The sequence below is a fragment of the Pagrus major genome, chromosome 7 (assembly GCF_040436345.1).
Source record: "Pagrus major chromosome 7, Pma_NU_1.0".
Classification (NCBI taxonomy): domain Eukaryota; kingdom Metazoa; phylum Chordata; class Actinopteri; order Spariformes; family Sparidae; genus Pagrus; species Pagrus major.
The window spans coordinates 10,642,770-10,664,267 of NC_133221.1; the positions used below are offsets into that span (position 1 = coordinate 10,642,770).

Below are 21,498 nucleotides of genomic sequence, written 5' to 3' on the forward strand. Positions count from 1 at the left end.
TCCTAATTTTAGAGAGTAATTTTAATCAGAAGAGAAAGATCTTCATTGACTGATTTTTAAATAAAAAAAAAAAAGCATAAACAAACTAAATACACAAACTTTTTGTTTTTTCACGACTGAATAATAATAAACAAACTGACCTTAAAGGGCAACACACTTCATACTGTTTTACTTTGTTTATATTTGGCGGACCCTGCCACCTTTCTAGCTTCAAACAGTGTTCTGGGGGCCTTATTTTCCCCTGATAACAGCTTGTTTATTCAGTTAATGAAGAAATAAATATGTGAGTTTGTGTTTTTTAATATAAATACAATTCTGAGCTTGAATTTCCTCTCCAAAACTACATAGTGCCCCTTTAATATAATATTAACTCAATGCTACATATGCTTGTAACCACTCAGATATGTACTTTAAATAAAAACCTCCAAAATAAAAATAGAAATAAGGACAACATTGAAACAAACCATCAAGCACAAAATAATATTTATTTCTCTCTCAACATACAGTCTGTGATTAGAGTGCAGCAGGGTAGGGTGGGGTAATGCAGTGGGACACACAGCAGGCAGAAGCAATCCCACACAGTTTGAATACAAGCTTTTTGACAGTCAGAGCACATTCACCAGGGGGCAATGTTGTCCGCAGAGAAGCGAGATGAGCGGAGAAGAGAAAGGGTCTGAACCGCTCCTCCTCTGTGCATCCCAGCCCTCCGCTTCATCACTGCATCCGGACGAATACGGCGACAATAGTTATTCCCTTGTCTGCTCCCGGTGAGTTAGCAGCGAGGGGGGTGGAAATGAAACAAAACCAGATACAAGTGACAGAGAACAGAAATCTCTTACTACTGGAAGTATTTCACCAAAGCAGAAGACTCTGCATAATATCCTATAAAAGTCCAATTCAAACCGAATTGATGGAATAATATACATCAAAGCAACCCCTCCACTGCCACCGACACCCCCTAAACAATCAGACAAACAAAATGTACAAATATAAACTACAAGAAAACTGTACAATTCACAGCTTGGCAGGATTGGGGTGCTGAAACCGTTCAAATGTGTTGTGAAGATGTGAGATATCTTACCATAGAAGCTCTATTGTTTATCTTTGCTTTGTGGAACATGAAAAGTTGGCCATGCTTGTCAGTGATATAAAAGTACAGGCGGTGACACCCACTTATATACAGTGTAGGAAACTCTTAAACATAGGTTGGAATTAAAGGAGACCATATGTTGTGCAAATCTCCCGCATCAAGTATCATTTGAATTTTGCAATATATTACTGGAAATTAAAATAAAAAGAGGCTATCATCAAAAGCAGCCTGGGAAATCAAAAGTCACAACATCAAAATTTCAACAAGGCAATAACACTGCTTTGTGAGCGTCTTGTTTGTTTAATTTGAGTTTTTTTTTTTCCTCCGTACCATCTCATGTGAATAGAATGCTTAACTGTACAGTGGAATCACCTCAGACGATAGCAGCATAAAAGAAAACAACAAACAAAAAAATAATCAAGCTTTAAACATCAAATAATTTAAAAGACAACGTCAGACTTAACTGGTGATTGCACAAAACATTTGACATACAGTGTATGCTGAGTAATAGGACAGCCAAGTTGAAAGAACATTTAGCAGTAGTGACTTCAGTTTGATTGGTGCTTTGTTGTGTTTATACTTTGCCTGGGAACATCTATCTGGTGCTTGGTGATTTGTAACTTTGTTCAACTTCAACTTTTCAGCTTGCTCCTGTTGCACACATCAGAGATAAGGCTTGTGGCAAGGCCACGATCAAAGCTTTGTGGAGGGGTTAAATTGCACTTTAAAGCCTCAAGCCTTCACATATTAATTGCTACATTCTGATCAGAACACTACCAGAGGTACATACTGTAGAAAGAGCCATGTACAGTATATATGGCTCTGGACACTGCCTTTCATCTGAGCACAAGGCTACAACACTGACACCTCTTGCGCTGCCCAACGCATTCGTCCTATCAAAAAGAGGCCGTGTCCGACAGAACCATTTGACCTGAAAAAGTGGATTTTGGCTGCTGGCGTAATGTTTTTGTTTTTTTATTTCCTTCTCGCGTCAGTCGTACATTAACCATTTGTTTCTGCAAGGCAACGGTACATCTCACCACTATGGCATTCCATCTGTCACAGGGGTGGAAAGTAAACACGGGTTAAAACATGACTTTATTATTTAAATAAGAGCATATACTGTGTTAATAGTGCAGTACTACAAGGGCATTCATATGTAAACCAAAAAACAAAAGTGTCTGTAATGCATTAAAAAAAAGAGGGACTGCACTCAAGCTTTAAATGAAAATAACTTGGATGCAGACATGCTTTGTTTCACAGAAGAAAAAAAATCTATAAATCAATTTTCAAGGCACTACATTTCTTCAAATATATTTCATCATAAATACTGTCCTGTTCATGTATCTCAAACCACTTGTATTTGGATTCCAATGTAGTGTTTAACGTGTATTTAACACAGAGAAAGGCGATGTGAAAACTGCATTAATAAAGAATAAAGTGAAATATGTTTTTCGTGACCGCAGACAAAATGTCTTGTATGGCTGAGTTTAGTCAAGACCAAAGCCAAAAAGCATTAGGTATCCAGACATACGTAACATGTACTGTACAGCATACACACATACGTTCACGCGCACACACACCCAAACACACACACTTAACTACAGATATAGGTGTTGTATAAAGACTATCAACACTCGCATCATGTTATTTACAACATCAGAATATGTACATGTGTGGCTCTGGTGATCCAGAACAGAGTGGAGCTGGACCATCCCGCTCATACACACTAACACATTTTAGTTGGCAGATTAGGTAGTCCTAGTGGTTTTCGGACAGGGGCCATTCTCTGGTTCATGCATGACCAGAGGGTAGGCTTTGATCCCTGGGCTTGCCATTGTGGCATAGGGCATCATTCTTGCAGCACCAAGCAGGCCTACAGGACCCACGGGCCCTACGGGACTAGGCATACCAGGCCACTGCTGGGAGTAAAGAGGACCAGGAACCATCCCGCCATAGGAGCCTGCTGGCATAAGGTACCCAGGAGAGAGCATTGCTGAGGAGTTGGGAGCTAGGGTTGTGGGCAAACCAGGGCCTAAAGCAGCAGTCAGGGGGCAGGAAAGAGGCAGCTGGAACTTGCTCGGACCAACATGGCATTTCATCTGAAACAGAAGGGAGCTGTTGTACAAAGACGTCCACCTCAAAATGTCATTGATCAAACCCGAAAACTGATCCGTAATCATCTAATCCTGTCTCGAATACCTCACGTGCAGCTGCTCCCATGGGTGGCGTTCTGCCTTCCAGGTCCTGCTGGCGTCTCTGCTGTTTGATCTGGTTCAGAGAGGGCCGAGGCTGATTGGCTGCCGCAACGGTCTCTTTCGTCCAGTCGTCTACCAGTTTGTGAAGATCGTCGGTGAACGTGCCTCTCTTGTTGTTGCTGTTGTTGGTCTGCACCTGAGCGAGCCGCGTGATTGGCTGAGGAGACGGTGAGGGTGTGGCTGAGGTCAGTGAAGGCTGTGTCTGACTGGCAGCCGTCTGAGCTGTGGTGGTGTTGAGAGACGACCCTGAAAACACAGAAATGTCTTAGAAATCTGGCCAGTTCCAAAAATGGGACAGTCAAATCAATTGGCTGCTGTATGGCATCATTAAGGCACTTGAATCTATAATATCACCTTCATAAAAGCCATCTTTCAGTACTGTTATAATAGTCCTTATGGTTTTGTTGAGGACAGAGTACACAACTGATGTACTGTGATACATTTTGCCAACAGAGCAGCCAAAGGATTACAACATAAATGACTTTTCTGAGTAATTATAGACAAATGAAATGTTTGATATGCAAGCAATGACTAAATTCAGCAATCAAGACATTGACACCGCCATGCAAAACAACAACAAACGTAAATCAATGCAACGATCTGAAGGTTATTACCCACATTTTCAACAGTAACTGTCACATTTTGAAAGTGACAAAACGAAAAGAGAAAATAAAGTGCACATACAAACATAAGGAGGACTAAAATAGTGAAGACAGAGTAAGAAAGACAGAGAGTAAGAAAGTAAATGAGATAGTTACTACTACTGCGCTCTTTGCCTAGACATAGTCGTTTCAGAGTGGACCCTATAAAAAGGTAAAACAGCACAAGACAGAAACAGTTAGGCCAGGACACACTGCACACCACACGTATGTGGACAAGCTGCTTCAAAAGCACATTCAGCTATCAAAACAATTGGGGAGAGAGAGAGAGAGAGAGGAAGAGGAGGACAAGGGGGTTGAGAATCAGTGAGGAGGACTGGAAGAAGGAGCTTAAGTGTTCTTTTTAAAACGGGAAATCATTTGAAAAGCTGACTACTAGTAAGTGCACCTTACATGCTAAAGAAAGAGAGAGCACACATAGCTGTGAGCCTTGGGTTGTGATGTTGAACGTTCAGTTCCTGCATTGTCTAACAACCTTTTCAGGATGAAGACCATCAAATTTTAAACTGCCTCGTAAATTAATTTACTAGAACAATTGTGTTGGACAGAAATCGGGTAAACTATCATCTGTTTAATCAGCTTTACACATAATTTGGATTTATTTCTTTGTAAGATTTGGTATGAATTAATGGTCCAAATGTAAGTGAAAGACCACAACAAGATACTAAGTGTTTTCTAAGAAAGGAGAACTGCAGCCTGGATTAAAAAGAGATCCTTTGTCGATGTGAGAATGCCTGTGAAACAAAACGTGACACCAAAATAAATAAAACTTGAAACTGAAAGAGCACACAGATACTAGCTGGAACTCATCACTTCAGTGATGTCAGCACTTGTCAGAAACATGCAGGTAACTCAGGAGAGGTGGAAGGAGAAAAAATAAAGTAGTAATATTGATGATACAGCCCTTCATATGGCGGAGCAAGTCTCCATCAGTGCCCTGCCTGGCGCCTGCACCATGCACGTCTTCTCCGTCCAAACATGAGGGACAGAGAGAGCTCTCCTATACCACAGCAAAGGGCCCTGCCTATCAGGGAAGGGGGAGGGGGGGGGTTTCTCTGTGTTAGTATACAGAGGAGTGCTGACTTGGGCAAAGTGCCTTGACTTGGGAGATGTTATACAATCAAAATTAACAGTGGATGGAAACAGACAATAAATAAATAGGGTATAAAGGCTTTGGTAGTCTCTCTTACATTTAAACACACACATACGAGGCTTTTCCATTAGCACATTAAGCCGCGCTGATTTGTGTTTCCATTACCAGTTTAAAGTGTACAAAGTTGAGCCAAGCTGTGTCCGAGATGGACCATCTCCAGAATGAGGCCTAAGTGCACCTTCAAGCGTTCAAGCAGGCTGCAATGATGTGTTCTGGATGAGGCCGACCTGTGAAGACGCCCCTTCTCCTCAAACGTGCAAAAAGTTTTTAGTTTTCAGCTCTTAGTACTGTTGTCGTTCTAACTTTATTTTGCTTCCCTGTTTGTACTTTCTGACATCTGCTTTACTGTCTCATCATGTCCGCTCTCAGCTGTTTCAGGAGTTGTGTTAAGTTACTGCTGGTTAAAACCTAACATCTCCTCATTTAGCTGCTTCATAATAAAAGCTTCAAAAACTAAACCACAGGGGACTTTTATTGTGAAGAATTTATAGGAAATGAAACATGTTTTTCACCATATTAGTGGGCCTTTGTTATTTTCCATTCTTAAAAAATACTGCAGCTCTGAAAAGTATTTACAGCCATTCCTTTGATTACTATTCAAGGCTAGTGTGTCATCACTTAAAGACACACCTTCAAGCAGGAAGCCCTGTTGTAATGAAAATGCAAATCCCTGCCGCGCTGGTCTGACATGTCGAGTCAAACCAAATAAAGAAAGTGCCAGCAAATGTGTAAGGAAAAACCTCAACACACACAAAAACACTTTTATAAACAGGCACACTGTTTTCCTTTAGATCTGACCTCAGGCCCATGTTTGGAGAGAACTCGCCCCAGTGTGCTCGTGGGGTCTATTTTTTAAAGCCAGAAGCACGGCACAAAGCATTTGTATGAGGGGGAGAGGACAGTATAATCTCAAATGAATGGTTATGAATGTAACTGTGGGTCTGTCAATTGTTGATTGCCAGAGGAAAGACTGTGTTAAGTTACTTGCAGCCTGGGCATTGGAGGACATACACATGAATCTCGAGAGGCATGCAGACCTGGAAATGTTTCCTTTTCGATCTTCTTACCAAGAAATGGAAAGATGACCATTGTTACTTCTTTTCCCTTATACTTCATTCTCTCTGACCACCAGAGACACCGATTCTCACCTGGAGGACTAATGGCAAAATCTTTCTGAAGAAGTATTACTCAGAAAATGGGGGGATGTTTGTAAGATGGCCGCTGCTACAGCATTACACGAGGCCATATTTACACTGTCTGAGTGCACAAATGTACAACAAAGCTCATATTGTTGTTGAACAACTATCTGAGATACTACTCAGCAGTAAGTGGAAACACGACTTGATATCAAGAGGTGCATGAATTACTCTGAGCCTGTAGTTAAGGCTGACAATTCTTTCACTACTTTGATAAGGCATAGCTTCTTATTTACATACAAAATAACAGGTCGGACTGCCAAAACATATCTTAATACCTGCATGAGGTAGTCATACTGCAACTTTTACGACAGATGCAAAGATAAAAGACATGAAATTGAAAATATACAGCTATGTATGCCATTTAAATTTGAATTGGTGGTTAATGCACAACTCTGTTAAAAAGGCGTATAGTGCCATTAACCAGTGTCTTACTTGATACTACCACTAGGGGGCACTAAACTCAGAAAATTAAAAATTCTACAGCAGTTAACAGGTGAAGGGACCTCCAGTAAAGACATATGCTACACAGAAAAATCACCGGCTACACTGATTGGCTTGAAGATGAAAAGAAAACACATCCTTACCGCACCAGCCTTTGATTCTGGTAGAGTGTGCCTTTGTTAGTTAGATTCAGTTTACTTTGTTCATATGAGTTTTGAATATCAATATCGAGTGTGTGCATGTGATAGACAAAACTTTGAAGTTGCTGAAGGAGGGGGCAAGTGGTAGGAATAGAAAATGGGTAATCTATGTCAGATGAGGCCCGTGTGGAGGGTGAAATAGAAGATCCAATATATTACATATAAATAAAAAAAGAATTGTGGTTGGTAGAAGAGAGAGGCAGGTTAAATAAAGATAAGATGGAAATGAGTGAGGGGAAATAGAAAAGAACAAATACAAACAGATGGACAGAGACACAGGTCCACTGAGGAATCTAGTGCGTGGTTTGCTACTAGATTTATAGGTGACTCTCTCTGACGTTTGGTGGTAAACCGTCCAGCCTGTAAAAATGAATATAAGAGGGAAGAAGAGAAGAAACAAGAGAGACACTTTGTAAAAGTGCACAGAGACTGGGATGAGAAACCCCCACCATCAAAAGCACCAGCAAAGGATACTAAGAAGGAGTGCACGATATGCAGGATCCCACTAAATTATCTGGTGATTTAAGGGACATTTTAGCAAATACTTACAATTCATAATAGACAGCATTATTAAGGGGAAAAACACTATCAGGTAAGGGTACTGAGGTTGCATGATTGAGTTTTGTCCCCGTTTATTAATTCATTTGTTATTGTTTATCTGATGGAGTCAGATTACTACTTACTACTAATTATTACAGCATTTTTTTTAGCATGGATTGAAATTTGCAACACCTGTACTTAGAAGTGCTTTTAGCATGGCTTAAATCCAGAAAATACTCAGAATTTCAGAATACAATGTATAAGAAAAATCTACTGTTAGATAAGATTAAGTGTTTACACAGTGCATTAAAATTTATCATTCAATAATACTACTACTACTAATAATAATAAAGTAATTCAACTTTTTTAGTAAATTAAAAAACAAATAAATTGAAATCACAACATTTAAAAGCAAGAAACCAGCCAGATACAGAAAGACAAAGGTTCTGGGGCTGGTTTCACTAAAACACACTCTAGTCTTTGATTTAAGAAAAATGTTGAATAAAAATTGATGTTCATCAGCTTCACAATGCTGTTCTTGACTATTTTAAGTTTACCAAATTAAAACATTTCAAACGACAAGCACAAAAATTGCACCTTTACTGAAGAATTTATGAGGTACAATGGCTTTTTTTTCCCAAGGAGAGATGCTGTGTTAACTACTAATTCCAAAATATTGTTAGCAAACAACAAAAAGAGCCATGTTTCATTATCTGTCAGTTTTCAGCAGCTGTTACTGACCGTTAGAACTGAGAATTTAACATTTATCCATCTATTTTTATTTTCATTTTGCCTGAAAAATAGTACGAGTATTATGTAATGTCAACTCGTTATTGTCTACACTGCAGATTATAGTAGATAACTGAATAATTTTTCATGTTTTCCTTTATTTTAAGTTTTATTTTTAGTACATGGTACACCTTACATGTAATTTTTACATTAAGTCCTTGGCTTGAACTAAAGGTTATCTTGGTTCATGTAGTGTTATTAGATATAAAAGTGACAAAGTATGACTTAAATATACTTGCAATGTACATTTAGGATTAAACAATTGAATTAGTGGATATAGTAACAACTACAGACAATTATCTGTTATCGTTATCAGTTTGGATTTTGAACAGCAGTGCATCCGAAATACACAGATGATATACACCGATCAGGCATAACATTATGACCACCTGCCTAATATTGTGAAGGTTCCCCTTGTGCCGCCAAAACAGTTCTGACCCGTCAAGACATGGACTTTAGACCTCTGAGGGTGTCCTGTGGTGTCTGGCACCAGGGCGTTTTATAGTGGATCCTCTGGGTCCTGTATGTTGGGGGGTGGGGCCTCCATGGATCAGACCTGCTACAGTACGTCTTATAGATGCTCGATCAGATTGGGATCTGGGGAATTTGGAGGCCCGGTCAACACCTTGGGCCTTTTTTTGTGTTCCTCGAGCTGTTCCTGAGCAGTGTTTGCGGTGTGTCAGGGCACATTGTCCTGCTGGGGGGCCACTGCCATCGGGTAGTGTTGTTGTGATGAGGGGGTGTACTTGGTCCACAACAGTGTTTGGATGGGTGGTGCGTGTCAAGTGGCATTCACATGAATTCCAGCACCCAAGGTTTCCCAGCAGAACATTGCATTGTGATAAGATGATCAATGTTATTCACGTCACCTGTCAGTGGTTTTAATGTTGTGGCTGATCGGTGTATGTATCAGGACACAATGCACACATTCATGTATAGCACAAAAGTGACACTTCTTTCTCAATCGGACAGACACTAGCCTCCTGCTAAGTACATTAGAAGTGCAGATGTTTAACATATGGTTTTAGTTATACATCTATTATTTTAGATATACATACTGAACAAAGTTGCTCAGTTAAATTGATGTGGTCCTGTTTGTGTCCATTATCCTTCATGATGAGACTCTTGATCCTTCTACTTGCAAAATGTGTTCCATGAACTGAACAGTATGGACAACATTTTGTTAAGCATTTACCTTAGCCCTAGAGGCTGTTATGTAGATAGCATGCCCCATCCACACACACAGACACACTCACCAGCATGCACATGAACCTATAATGTGTACCTTGACCAGGGCCAGCTTGGCTGGCTGTTCCATCACCATGTAGCCCAGCGTAGATGTTGTCTGAGGAGAAAGAGCCCTTCAAGGAACAGGGTTGTTGGGTGTGGACCTGCTCTGGGCCGGTGCTTGGCTGATTGCTGGAGCTGGAGCTGCCACTAGAGTGGGCAGAGCCATCTGACAGAACTGAACTTTTAGCTGGGGAGCTGGATGAACTGGCAGCACTTTCACCTTGGCACAAAATTTTAAAAAGAAAAGGGTGAGTCAGAGTGAATCACTGTGTGAATCACACACTCCTACAGTTTTTTGAGCCTGATGCCATTCCTGTGTTTTCAACTTCAGAAAAGCTGAAAAGCTCTGCAATACACACAAATCATTACAATAACCACTTATCACCACACCATCCCAACCCACATACCTTTCCTCTCCGTGGAGGTGTTGAGATTGTTTTTGAGCTGCTGCACCATGGGATTCAGCAGTTTTCCAGCCTTCAGCTTGTGTTTGCTGGCCCTGCGCCTGCGGCCACTTGGAGGTGCAGCATGAAGCAGGCCAACATTGGGGGGCAGTGTTTTGCCCAGCTCTTTGTACAGATGCTCAATCTCATTCCTCTGGAACGCCTGCAGCTCAGAGATCTCTTTCATGTGTCTAGTGAGAAGGTACGGAAAGAGATCAGACAGGAATGCATTTAAAATATTGGCGGTTGGTTGATTTCATCATCTTTTTTAAAGCATTTTTCTCTGTAATTTAGTCTCCATGTAGTCCACTTAAGCCTTTGTCATTAGGAATTGTACTCATGACACCTGCGTCGCGGGAATCCTCTCCTAGAGCATGTATCGTATTACTAAGTCGTTCAAAATCCTCTCCAAGTCTTCAAAAAAACAAGCTGCATCGACTTGACTGATAAACCTCAACTTAGTGATATCATTTTATGAGCTTCCACATGATCATTTAGTCTTTGATGAGCTCTGTGCACAGGAAAACAAAGTATTGTGATATTCTAAGATGTAATGTAATGTATGCGCTTTTAGTTTACTGTGATCAAAATCATAATAATGGCAAAGCAGTCAAAATGATTAAGTAACATTGTATTTGTGTGCATCATGTTATTAAAGTCCTCATTGCATTTATACTATTGCTAATATTAATGCCATGATTTTAACTCAGCTCATGTGTTTGTGGATAAATGACCGCTCCAAAGTTTTGTTCTGTGGTCCAATAACAGTTAAGCAAGCTTGGAACCCAGATGAACCACCGTCAACTTTCCTGTTTCCCGTTAAAGTGATATATACTATGTGCTCGGTTCGTCTATATTGAAAGAAAAACAATTTAACAGGATGATTAAAAGATGTTGCTAGGGGACCTCATAATTTTGCCTTGTTCATAATCTTGAACAACAATAATCTTGAATACATCCTTCTATTGTGTACTGTAGTCATTGCTGTTGGCCTATTGAGGCTATATTGCCCAGACTCCCAGAAACTAATAAACACTTTTTGGCCTACTCTGGTACTGACACAAATGCTGCTACTCACAGCATGAAGTCATGGTGCAGTAATTTCAAGTTTGGGGGGACTTAATGTTATACAACTTTTACTGAAATATACAACATCACAGATTAGTTCTCTTCAGGAGTTTGTGAAGAGTGAGTGCTTGAAATTCATGTTACTGCTGCAACAGTATGAGTGAGTTCTCTCATCAGAGCAGTGTTTTTTAATAAAGTGATGGAGCACACTTATTTTTATTAACTTGTGATACAGTATCTACTTTATAGTCAATTATATTGGGAGAGGATAGGCCTCCTTTCAAAAATGAAAACTGGATTAATGTGTGGCATCTGCAAAACTGCAATTACAGCAGTCAGACCATGAGAACTGAAAAGTGAGCATGAGTATAAACAAAGTATTGTAAAGTGACATGCACAGTTTAGATTCAAGTGACACGGCAGACACATTTGTGCAGCCGTGTGTGAGTGCATATGTGTGTGCTTTACTTTTCTCTCAGTTTCTGTAGCTCTTTCCTCATATCTGCATCCTCAAACTCGGAGTCATTGTCACTGCTGATGTAGGATGAATGGGCATGTCCTGCAGAAGCGTGACCGTTCATTGCCACGGGCTGTCGGCTTGGTGATTCAGAGCTCTGCTCACTTTTGCTCCGACCAGAGCGCCGCAGGAAGGCCACTGCCCTCTTCACGAGGTCGCTTCCACTGTGCTCAGACAGGGTATGAGGTGGGGGAACAGGGTGGGCCGGAGGAAGGGCTATGCTGCTGCTGTCCTCATCTGCCGAGTCAGAGTAGAGTTGAGAGGAGTTGTGTTGTTGTTGATGGGTCGGAGTGTCCATGGTCTGGGCACGAGGGATGTGGTGTGGGGTGAGATCAGGGCTGGAAGTAGGGGTGGCCTGGTAGAAGTTTGGTGGGGCAGAAAAACGGTTACTAATGTGGGGTTTGGATGCTCGTACATTCTCATTAACAGCTGCAGCTGCCAAAGAGGACTTGCCCACAGGGACATTGCCCTTCTCCTTGCTCCCTTTGCCCTGACTCTGGCTGTGAGACCCTCCAGAACCACTAGAGGGTGCTGGGGAACTGTAGGTGCTAAGGCTCGTCTTGCTCTTTTCTGAACGACAAATGACATCCGGTGGAGTGGGAATGATCTGGAAGGAAGGGAAACCCATGTTCATAACAAAATTAGGATCAGTAAACATCATCAAAATAATCCAATGTTTAAGCAACAAACTGGACAAACAATGGCATCAGTCATGACCTGTAATATAATTTAATTTGGTCAAATTACATTTGCAAGTGTTTTGAAAGTGGATTCTTACTTGAAAACGGCTTTTGGAGCTGGTGGTCACATCCTGTCTGTTCACAACCCTGTTAGTGGCTAAAGAAGCAGAAAGAATGTTTTTCAAAACAAATGACTCTAAAACTATCCCGCAGCAATGATGTGATATATACACATTACGTAAATAATGTTACCTACCTGCCACTGCAGAGTCACTTAGTGCACCCACACTATCTGTGCGCTCAGGAATCTGCGGCTAAAAGAGAAAAAGAGAGGGGTGTGTGTGTGGGAGGCTGCAATCATTTTGAACAGTGGCAAGTGGTAAATCGCTAGATGCGCAAGATGAGTGTGGTAAGGCCAGCCATTATCCTCTCCTGACCTCACTTTTGTCTGAATGAGTCAGACCCTAATTTGTTTTTGGTAGCAGCCATGCACACGCACACGCACACACACACACACACACACACACACACAAAATAAAGCTGCCAGAGGAAGAGATCATGATGAATTATCGTGCTGACAGCAGTAATTTTATTACCCTCCGCTCTCTCTAAACACAGTATTGGTCTCACTCTTAAAAGCCAATAGTCAAATCAATAACATAGTGCAGGGGAACGATTCAATGGCGCTGCCATTAACTTAGCTTCCAACCAATGACTGTATACTCAGATTTCTCTCTCACACACACACACAGACAGTTTAATTTACCAGTGGCTCCCCTTTCTTCTTTGTTAGTGCTCCCTCAGTGCTCTGGCAGTCTGAGACTGGAGGTGAGCTGACTCCCTCTGTACCGGAGGCCTGGGGGTCAGTCGCAGTGCTGGAGGGCTGGGAGGGAGCATGCTCCTGGTACAACAGGTTTCTCAGCTTCTCATCTAAAGTCTTGATGGTGCGGTCGACAAATTCCACCCTGCGTGGTCCCTCACTGTCCGACTCTCCTGGCCCACCACTGGCTGGCTGCTGGTGGCTTGACGACTGGGAGCTCTGGGAGGGCTGATGTGCTGGACTCTGGGGCTGGGAGGTGACTGTACCGGGTTGCATGGGGGTGGCATAGGGTTGCTGCAGAACTACAGACTGATGGGAGGCCAGCTGGGGTGGTAGTTCTCCAGTAGGACTGGACTTCTGATTAGGCTGATTAGTTTTAGAGGAGTTCAAACCACCAGCTGTTCCTTTATCAACAGCATTCACATCCAGAGAGACAGGTGGCACAATAGGGCAGCATGGCATGTCTGTGACCAAAGAAACAGCAGAGATGCAAGGCTCCTCCACCGGATGGGTGTTGTGATGGCTGGCACTTGCAGCAGCAAGGGCATGTTTAGATACACAGGACTGAGGCTGCTGGATCCGGGCTTTGTCAATGTTTTGGTCTTGAGGTTGCACTGAGGTCTGAGCTGCAGGGGGCAGAGAGGAAGAGGAGGACGCACTTTGGGAGGATAAAGATGCAATTGGGGTAGTCACTGCAGTTGTGTTGCTGTTGTGCCTGACTGATGACGAGGCAGACTTTTCAGATTCTGGAGAAATAAAAAAGGTTAATTAGGAGGATAACAGATTTGAAGTCTGTTCTCGGTTCAGCTAAGGCCGAAGAACAGGAGCTGGGTCCTGTGGGTGCCAAAGTGTTACATCACTGCTTGTCTTGCCCCATCAGGCTCTGTCAGCTGGAGTATAAATCCTGCCCTTCACTTCAGCCTAGAACCACTGCAGAAGCACTCTTATATAACTGACCCCAGCTCTAATGCATGCGCAGTGTCTTCACTAACCAATGCAGCAAGCAAGACACAAACAATTCAGATTTTTCTATAGACAATACACTCCTGGCAGAGAAAGCAACTTAAACAATAATTTTACTGAGTAAGTAGTAAATCTGAGGACAGGAAGGAAGCAATACTGATACTCAATATTTCCGAGTGTGTAGCATACCATGGACTGTAGAGGTGTCAGATGTAGTCTTCTCTTTGTCTAACATAGGCGTCTCAGCCACAGGGCAGATGATAAACCAGCGCTTGCCAGTGTGGAGGACTGTCAAGGGCAGAGAGACAGAAAAACCCATAAATACTCATTTACTATTAAATTAATTCAGTAGTAGAGCTGAATGTATTGACTGGCCACTGTAAAAGCACAAGGATAAATACAAACAGAGTTTTAAGTTAGTGAATAAATCATCCACATTCCAATGTCACATCATAACGGACCTCTTAAGAATGCAAACGTACAAGAAAGCAGCTGAATTTAACAAGAGCTGAAAAGAGTGAATGGATTTTGTTTAAGTGAATATATACAATCCAGGTGACTTAAAGTCTTACCATTTTGCTGGTACACCAGCTGTGGGGTGCTGGGTGTGGAAGCCTTCAATCCCTAAAGAGAGAAAGGATTACTACACAGATCTGATGCATGTGCATCAATTTAATAGACATTTAAAAAGGTTTCTCCAAAGGGCTGAACTTCAGAAATAAATTAAGTTAAATAAAAAAAACACATCAGCAAGAATGGTATTTTTGGCAGCTCTTGTTGGCAGCGTTGCATGCAAAGTCAATCCTGAGAGTGCTGTCAGGATGCTGTATCCAAAGGCAGAGAAACTCCAAGACAGATTGCGCCATTGCAACTATTAACTGTCAACAGTTCCTTTCTCACCTCTGCTCCCAGTGTGCCAGCTCCGTCACTCTGTTTGGGACTGCCTCCCTGGTCAGAGTTCCTCTCGCCCTCCGTGTCCTCACTCAACATGTCCTCAGCCTTGTCCACGATGTCCTTCAGCTGCTCGATGAACACTTCTTTTTCCAAAGGCAGAATGAAATCATTCTCCACCTAAGGGGGTCAAAAGAGAAAGAGGCAAGAGAATATTAAAGGTTTTAGCGTAACAAGTAATAGATAGAGCAAGATAGAGCAAATTCAAACAAATGATTAAGAAAATCTAATAATTTTAAATAACTACTTTTGCATAATTTGTTAAGTGTATTAAGTATTTACATTTCTAAGCATTTCACATCATAAAGTGTAATTAAATGTATTGCTTTAGTGAGATTCAGAAGTAGGTATTTGCCTTGGACCACATATCTGGTACATGATAATTTAGTGGAGCAGTCATGCCATAAATATTCATCCATCTATCTAAAAATATGAGCCCAATATGAATTGGTTGGGATTGGCGGGGAGAAGGAGCAAGAGAGAGACAGACAAAGATTTTTTGCTGCATTGCAGCTGAGAAGAGTAACACAGGGAGTTTCAGGGATCTGAGCCATAAGAAAGCATCGGACGCAAAGCACAGCTTACAGCACGCTACAAACACCTTTCCATCAATTGACATGGCAGGGACTCCTACACACCATATATGTAGCAATCTCCTCTGGTGCATCGCCATCCAGGTCAAACTTGAAAGTGACCATTTTATGGTTATGGGTTTCCAGCTGGCACTCGACCATCTTATCGCCAGTGTTACACACCTGCAACGAGAGTGGGCACAATAAATACACTGTCTACTATTACATTATATTCATAAATATGTTATGATAAATATGTTAATGAGATATATATTTGGCTGAAAGCTACATGTTCCTTGTTGGAATGTATTTTGGTTACCCACATTGAGCATGTTGAGCTTTGGCCTGCTAATCTTCTCTTGCCGAGAACGAGTCCGTGTGGACCTGCGGTGGTGTTTGCGGACCTTCCCCTCGCCTTTACCTCCATGTGTCCCCTCGTAACCATCACTCATCTCCTTCCCTGACGTGGCATCAGAGTTGACACTGATTTTGTGATGAAAGGTAAGTATTAGTTAAGCATTGCAGCGTTCATGGATACTGAACACGCAGCTCCACATTCACTATAGGTGGACCATTGTGTTTAAGATTAAAATGTACATTCAGTTGTACTCAGAACCTAACAGAAACTAATGAGCAACAAGTACAATTTTTTAAAACAGTTATGCTCAAATAAAGATGGTGGACTGACAAAGATGGAAATGGTTAATAAGGTGTGTAATAAATAAAAAAATAATTTATCGAAGTTAGATGAGTTTCAGGTGCCACACAATCTTCTGGATGCGATGGACATAAATCTTGTACTGGAAATGGAAAGAGGCTAATGGTTTTTAACTCCCTTCCTTGATATGGACCTCAGTGAAAAGATTTTTTATTTATCGCTGCTCTGGAATGCCTGCAGGATTTGGAAAAATCTGATATGTCAGCCATGGGTGACGCTAAACTCCACATAAGCTCCACATAACGGGATATAGATTTGTGGGGGATTAGCTATCTGCCATCCATTATGAAGGAACAAGTGAACTTTCTGAAAATGAAAGAAGTTTTAGCTGCTGCTGGTCACAATGACACGAAAGATCAACAGATGCCAACACAGTGCTCATCAGAGGGCACTTTTACAAACATGTCTCTGTGTAGCTGGAGAGCCGTCCTTCGGTCAACACACTGCCAGATAATAGCTGTCAACTAGGTCCTAATTACACGACAAATACTTTAGTAGAATTTTTTCAATGTTTTCTGAAAAGTAAAGAATGTCTGCCTCAGGGAGTTTAAAACAAAACGATAAAAGTGACAGTCTTTTGGTAATATTTTAATCCTTTTTCCCCTTTTTGTTTAAGATGAAAGAGTGATGTCAATCAATGCAATGTTCCTTTGAACATCGCAATTATCAGGGTATTCATGTAGCTCCTTCAACAGTCTAAACAAAGGCGCTTCTAACTCTGAAGTCTGAAGTACGAGAGTTTAAGAACAAATGAATTATGTAAACATTCATGCCACTGCTGATCGGGCAGAATGTTGCTCTATGGATTAATGTCAATTCGACAGCACCTGAGAGCTGGCTGAAATGACTCTAATTCTGAAAAATGCATACTGGCTCAATCACTGATTTTTCTCGCAAAAAAAAATAAGGTTGTACCTGTCATAGCTCTGTCCTCCAGTCTGTTTCTCTGCAGCTTGATCCTACAGACAGAACACAGAAACAAACATACAGGAATACTGAATCAGATAGCAACATATATCAATCAAGTACTTTATTTAAGATTACATTCCTGGCAGTGACTAGAGAGCAAGTACTATACTACATATCCTAGTGCCTGATGGCTCTGCAAAGCAAGCTGGGTAGAGGGAGAAAAAAGTAGTGAGAACTAAGTGTGGAAGTGAGTCATGTGTCCATACCTCTGTGTTGGTCTCTGTTGGCCCCTGACCTGAAGCTCCTGTGACAATACTGAGCTGCTTCTGCTGAGTCAGACAGGAACTGGCAGACCCAGAAGATGCTCTCTGAGAGTCAGAGGGCTGCAGCACAGAAATCTGGCTCTGAACCTGATTCTGAGACTGGGCCTGCAGGGGCAGCTGGCATGGGTTCTTGTTGTCCAGCTGGGCAGCAGTGATGGCTGTGCCCTGGTCTGACCCATTCTGCAAAGCTGAGGAGAAGACTTCTAACTCAGGACGGCTGACCTGGGCCTGCTGGGGAATCTGCTTTGAAAGACAAACAACATAATACATTATTATCATCTTGTTTATATATTTATTTGTGCATTTATTTATTACATTCATTGTAATAATTTCTCAAAACGTCTTCGGCAGGATTTTCATCTATGAAGTACAGTATGTAAAACAACACATATCAGCAAAAACTTGAGTCATTTTATCATTTGCATTATTTAATTAATCTCACGTTAACATTAAACTGTTCATTATCCTTCAGCCACAGAACAAAAGCGCAGTGACTAAAAATTATGTAAACAAAGATACGAAAACAGTCTGACCAAGATTATCACAAACAAAGGTTCCAGTTCACACCCTCTCGGTAAACATCTGCACTCCACTGCAGCCATCATAATTACCTGTATCAGAGGCTGAGTGCTGCCATTTTTGGGAGGGTGTGTGCTCTGGGATGGCGCAGTGTGTGTGTGTATGGGGTGGGTGGTTGGTGCAGATATGAAGGCAGGTTGCAAATTGGAAGCATCAGATCTAACACTCTGTTGCAAAGCAGCAGTGGGCTGATGCTGTGGGGATGCTGGTCCCATCTTGCCCAGCACATGTGAGGGGGATGGTATGAGGGACACCGGAATTGGTGAAACCAAAATGTTTTCAGTGTGCAGAGGAGAAAGGGGAGAAACAGACGGGGTCACAGGGAGGTTCTGTCCAGGACAAAGGTAGAGGTGGTTAAGGGAAGAGGAAGTTGAAGGGTGAGGGGCAGTACAGGAGTGAGGGTAGGAGGATTCACAGTCAGTCACAGCTGCCATCACCTGGACTGTGGGATACTGTGAAGGAAACTGAAAGGAAAAGGAAAAAGGAAGGAAGAAACAGAGGGAAATCAAATAATCTAGAGAACAAAGTTCAAACATAGGAGGAAAAGATAACTTGCTTTAAGTCGTTATCGTTATTGCACTGTATAATCCAAGCTAGAAAAAAGTGCTTAGACATACCGTAGTTCAGCAGGTATTATCTAAAATATTTGTGAAAGCAGTGGGAACAGATAAACGATACCTGGGATGGGTGTGTTGGAGGTAGAGAGTTTGAAATCTGCTGATGGACAGCATGCGGAGCCATTGACTGTTGAGGAGGAAGTGCCTGGGCTGGCACACCAGAAGCTGATTGGCTGAGATTCTGCCCATGGCCTTGTCCATCTTGTCCAAGCTGTGAAATGTTTTGACCAGCAGGAATGTTCTGCAGAAGAAGAAGAAGAAGAAGAGGGAGAAAAAGAGGGAGGAAGTTCAATAATGGCAGGGATTCCAGTTTCATCTCTGTTTGGAAATCTGTATTTCCTGCTATTGACCCAGATGAGAATAGCTCACAATTTCCATCCTGTCCCTAAGCATAGAATCAGTCTGAATCTGTTGCACACACTGGAGCACTGTGGACCAAAGGCACAGAGCAAGTCTGGGAGGTCTGGCTGATGCAGCAGCTAAAGCCACTCTTATTGTTTTCATTACTGTTCAATTATTTCTGTTGGCTGATGTCCGAGGAAACTCCTCTTTATTGGACTGTTCATTTTTTCATTTGCCTGCGTGTCCACCAACACACCTGCTTCCAATTCAGCTGCACCAAATCAAAACCAGGCACCACATTTGAGTGGCTTCAAAACTAGCATAACCATAATGGTAACTTGTTTAAATGTATTTCTTTGTCCCTCCCACATTGAGTCCTACAGTGACAAAGTGTGTTGAGACAAAGGAGTTCTACCTGATTCAGGAAAGCAGCGTTGCAAAGATAGGGTTGAAACTGATGAAAAATGGAAAAAAAGGGCGAAGTCAGAGGGGGGGAAACACACATAACATAGGAAAACTGGTGTTGGGCTGAGTGACTAATCAATTTTTTAAATCAAACTCGCGATGTGAAACAACACGATTAGCAAATCGCAAAGGCTGCGATTAATTTTGCTGTGTGATGCACGTCTGATGCACGTTTAAACACATGTCAATGGTTTTACAAAAAACCTTAGATTTGTAGTGCAGAAAAATGGCGTCCTCTTGTCCAGCAGCAACCTTGGCTGATTTAGTAACAAAGAAAGGCAGCACTTCCGTGATACGGAAGTATTTCAGCTTCGAAGAGACAGATGTGCAACAAATATATTACACCGTGAATATTGAACTGAAGCTTGACTTTAAAAAATAAAATTGCAAATCGAATCGCAATCTTGGTCAGAATAATCGCAATTCGATTTTTTCCCCCAAAATCGTTCATCCCTAAACTGGTGCACTTTGTGTGCCACCTTGCTACAGTGTACTTTATTTTGATCGTCAATACCATTTACGCACCTGTTGGGTGAGATGTGAAGCCTGGCTATGCTGGGAAGAGGCTGGGAGGCTCTGGGGAGTCACCATCTGGTTAGCTCTGCCATAAGTCTGTGAAGCAGCAGTAGCCTGTGCAGGCAGGTACTGGCTCTGAGCTGGAGCAGTCTGTTGCTGCAGCACATTCAGGGCAGAATGTGCATAGCTCTGAGAGGCGGCATCAGGTAGACCTGCAGCAGGGTAACTCTGATGTGTGGCTGCAACTTGCACAACTGGGGCTACTGTAGCATGAGGTTGAGCAGCGTGGTTCTGAACCTGTTGGAGTGTAGACTGGGATATGTCATGGCTCTGTTGTCGAACTGCTGTCTGCATGGTTTTCTGACTGTGCTTCTGTAGAGTTGGGGTATGTACTTGTTGCTGAACAGAAGACTGAACACTTTGAGAATGCTGGGTCGGCTGTTGTGCCATTTGTTGGTGTATGCTATGCAGAGTTTCTTGGCTATGCTGGAGGTGAGGCTGAATATAAGCCTGCCCGGCATGTTGTGTTAGTTGTATACTGGACTGAGTATTTTGCAGTAAGGGCTGTTGGTGGTCTTGCTGAATAGGTATCTGTTGGTTATAAAGTGCTGGTGTGGAGGAGCTCTGACCAGGCTGCTGACTTGGCAGATTGACTGCAGTTTGGACATGTTGCAGTGCGCTGGGAGCTTGTGCAGGATGACACTGGGCTGTGGCTGCCAAAGTTGGGGCTACAGATGCAAGAGGGTAGCTTTGTGCTGGCTGCTGTGCTGACAGGGTGGTTGCTGCTGCTGCAGTCTGTTGTTGGACTGGTGCAGGATATCCTGATGCAGAGTGAGCCTGTTGGTGGTGGCCTGGTGCTTGGTAGCTCTGTGCAACATGTTGTGGCACAGTTGATGTTGAAATACTTGCTGCATTTTGGGTCTGTTGCACATTTGGAGGTGTATAGCTAGCAGCACTGACTGTATGCTGGATGTTTACTGAACACAGACTGGCTGGAGCTGGTGCTGCAGCACTGTGTTGGCCAGCATATGGAGCAGCAGGGTAGCTGTGTCCAGGCTGGAGGTACTGCAGTGGTGCATGCACTGGTGTGCTGGAAGAGGGCAGGCCCTGGATAGACTGTTGATTCTGGTGACCTGCTGAAGTGGCCTGAGGATACAAAGGGGAGAAATTTAAGTTAGCCTGTCTTAAGGATGAATTTTACTGATAGTGGATAAACTCTCAAAACATCTGTGCCAATTTCATTAAGTCATACAGGATATATGTATAATGAGAGGATGAGGGATAAAAATAAGTTAATGAAAAACATCTGTTTCAACAATGAGCAGGCTGTGCCAGGTGTGCGCTAAAATAAGGACGCAAGGAAGACATTGTCAGAGAGAGCGAGAGAAGAGAGAGC

General features: G+C 42.3%; 1 protein-coding gene across 3 annotated transcripts in view; it reads right to left on the reverse strand.

Annotated features, from left to right (window-relative positions):
• Nucleotides 1-466: 466 nt before the first annotated feature.
• LOC140999631 (serine/threonine-protein kinase WNK2) overlaps nt 467-21,498 on the reverse strand; it is a 46,399-nt gene continuing 25,367 nt past the window's right edge. The window contains exons 11-30 of one of the 3 annotated variants that reach the window (XM_073470130.1): nt 20,112-21,248; nt 19,537-19,575; nt 18,841-19,020; nt 18,195-18,626; nt 17,527-17,826; nt 17,267-17,310; nt 15,957-16,116; nt 15,700-15,816; nt 15,011-15,181; nt 14,683-14,734; nt 14,300-14,398; nt 13,094-13,893; nt 12,584-12,641; nt 12,426-12,484; nt 11,599-12,254; nt 10,027-10,253; nt 9,615-9,839; nt 4,107-4,151; nt 3,293-3,594; nt 467-3,192 (exon numbers count right to left, since the gene is read on the reverse strand). In XM_073470130.1, the coding sequence (XP_073326231.1) occupies nt 2,842-3,192; nt 3,293-3,594; nt 4,107-4,151; nt 9,615-9,839; nt 10,027-10,253; nt 11,599-12,254; nt 12,426-12,484; nt 12,584-12,641; nt 13,094-13,893; nt 14,300-14,398; nt 14,683-14,734; nt 15,011-15,181; nt 15,700-15,816; nt 15,957-16,116; nt 17,267-17,310; nt 17,527-17,826; nt 18,195-18,626; nt 18,841-19,020; nt 19,537-19,575; nt 20,112-21,248 (5,454 nt within the window). In that variant the 3' untranslated portion in view covers nt 467-2,841. The remainder of the gene's footprint in view (nt 3,193-3,292; nt 3,595-4,106; nt 4,152-9,614; nt 9,840-10,026; nt 10,254-11,598; nt 12,255-12,425; nt 12,485-12,583; nt 12,642-13,093; nt 13,894-14,299; nt 14,399-14,682; nt 14,735-15,010; nt 15,182-15,699; nt 15,817-15,956; nt 16,117-17,266; nt 17,311-17,526; nt 17,827-18,194; nt 18,627-18,840; nt 19,021-19,536; nt 19,576-20,111; nt 21,249-21,498) is intronic. The other 2 variants (XM_073470132.1, XM_073470131.1) reach the window with 2 other exon arrangements.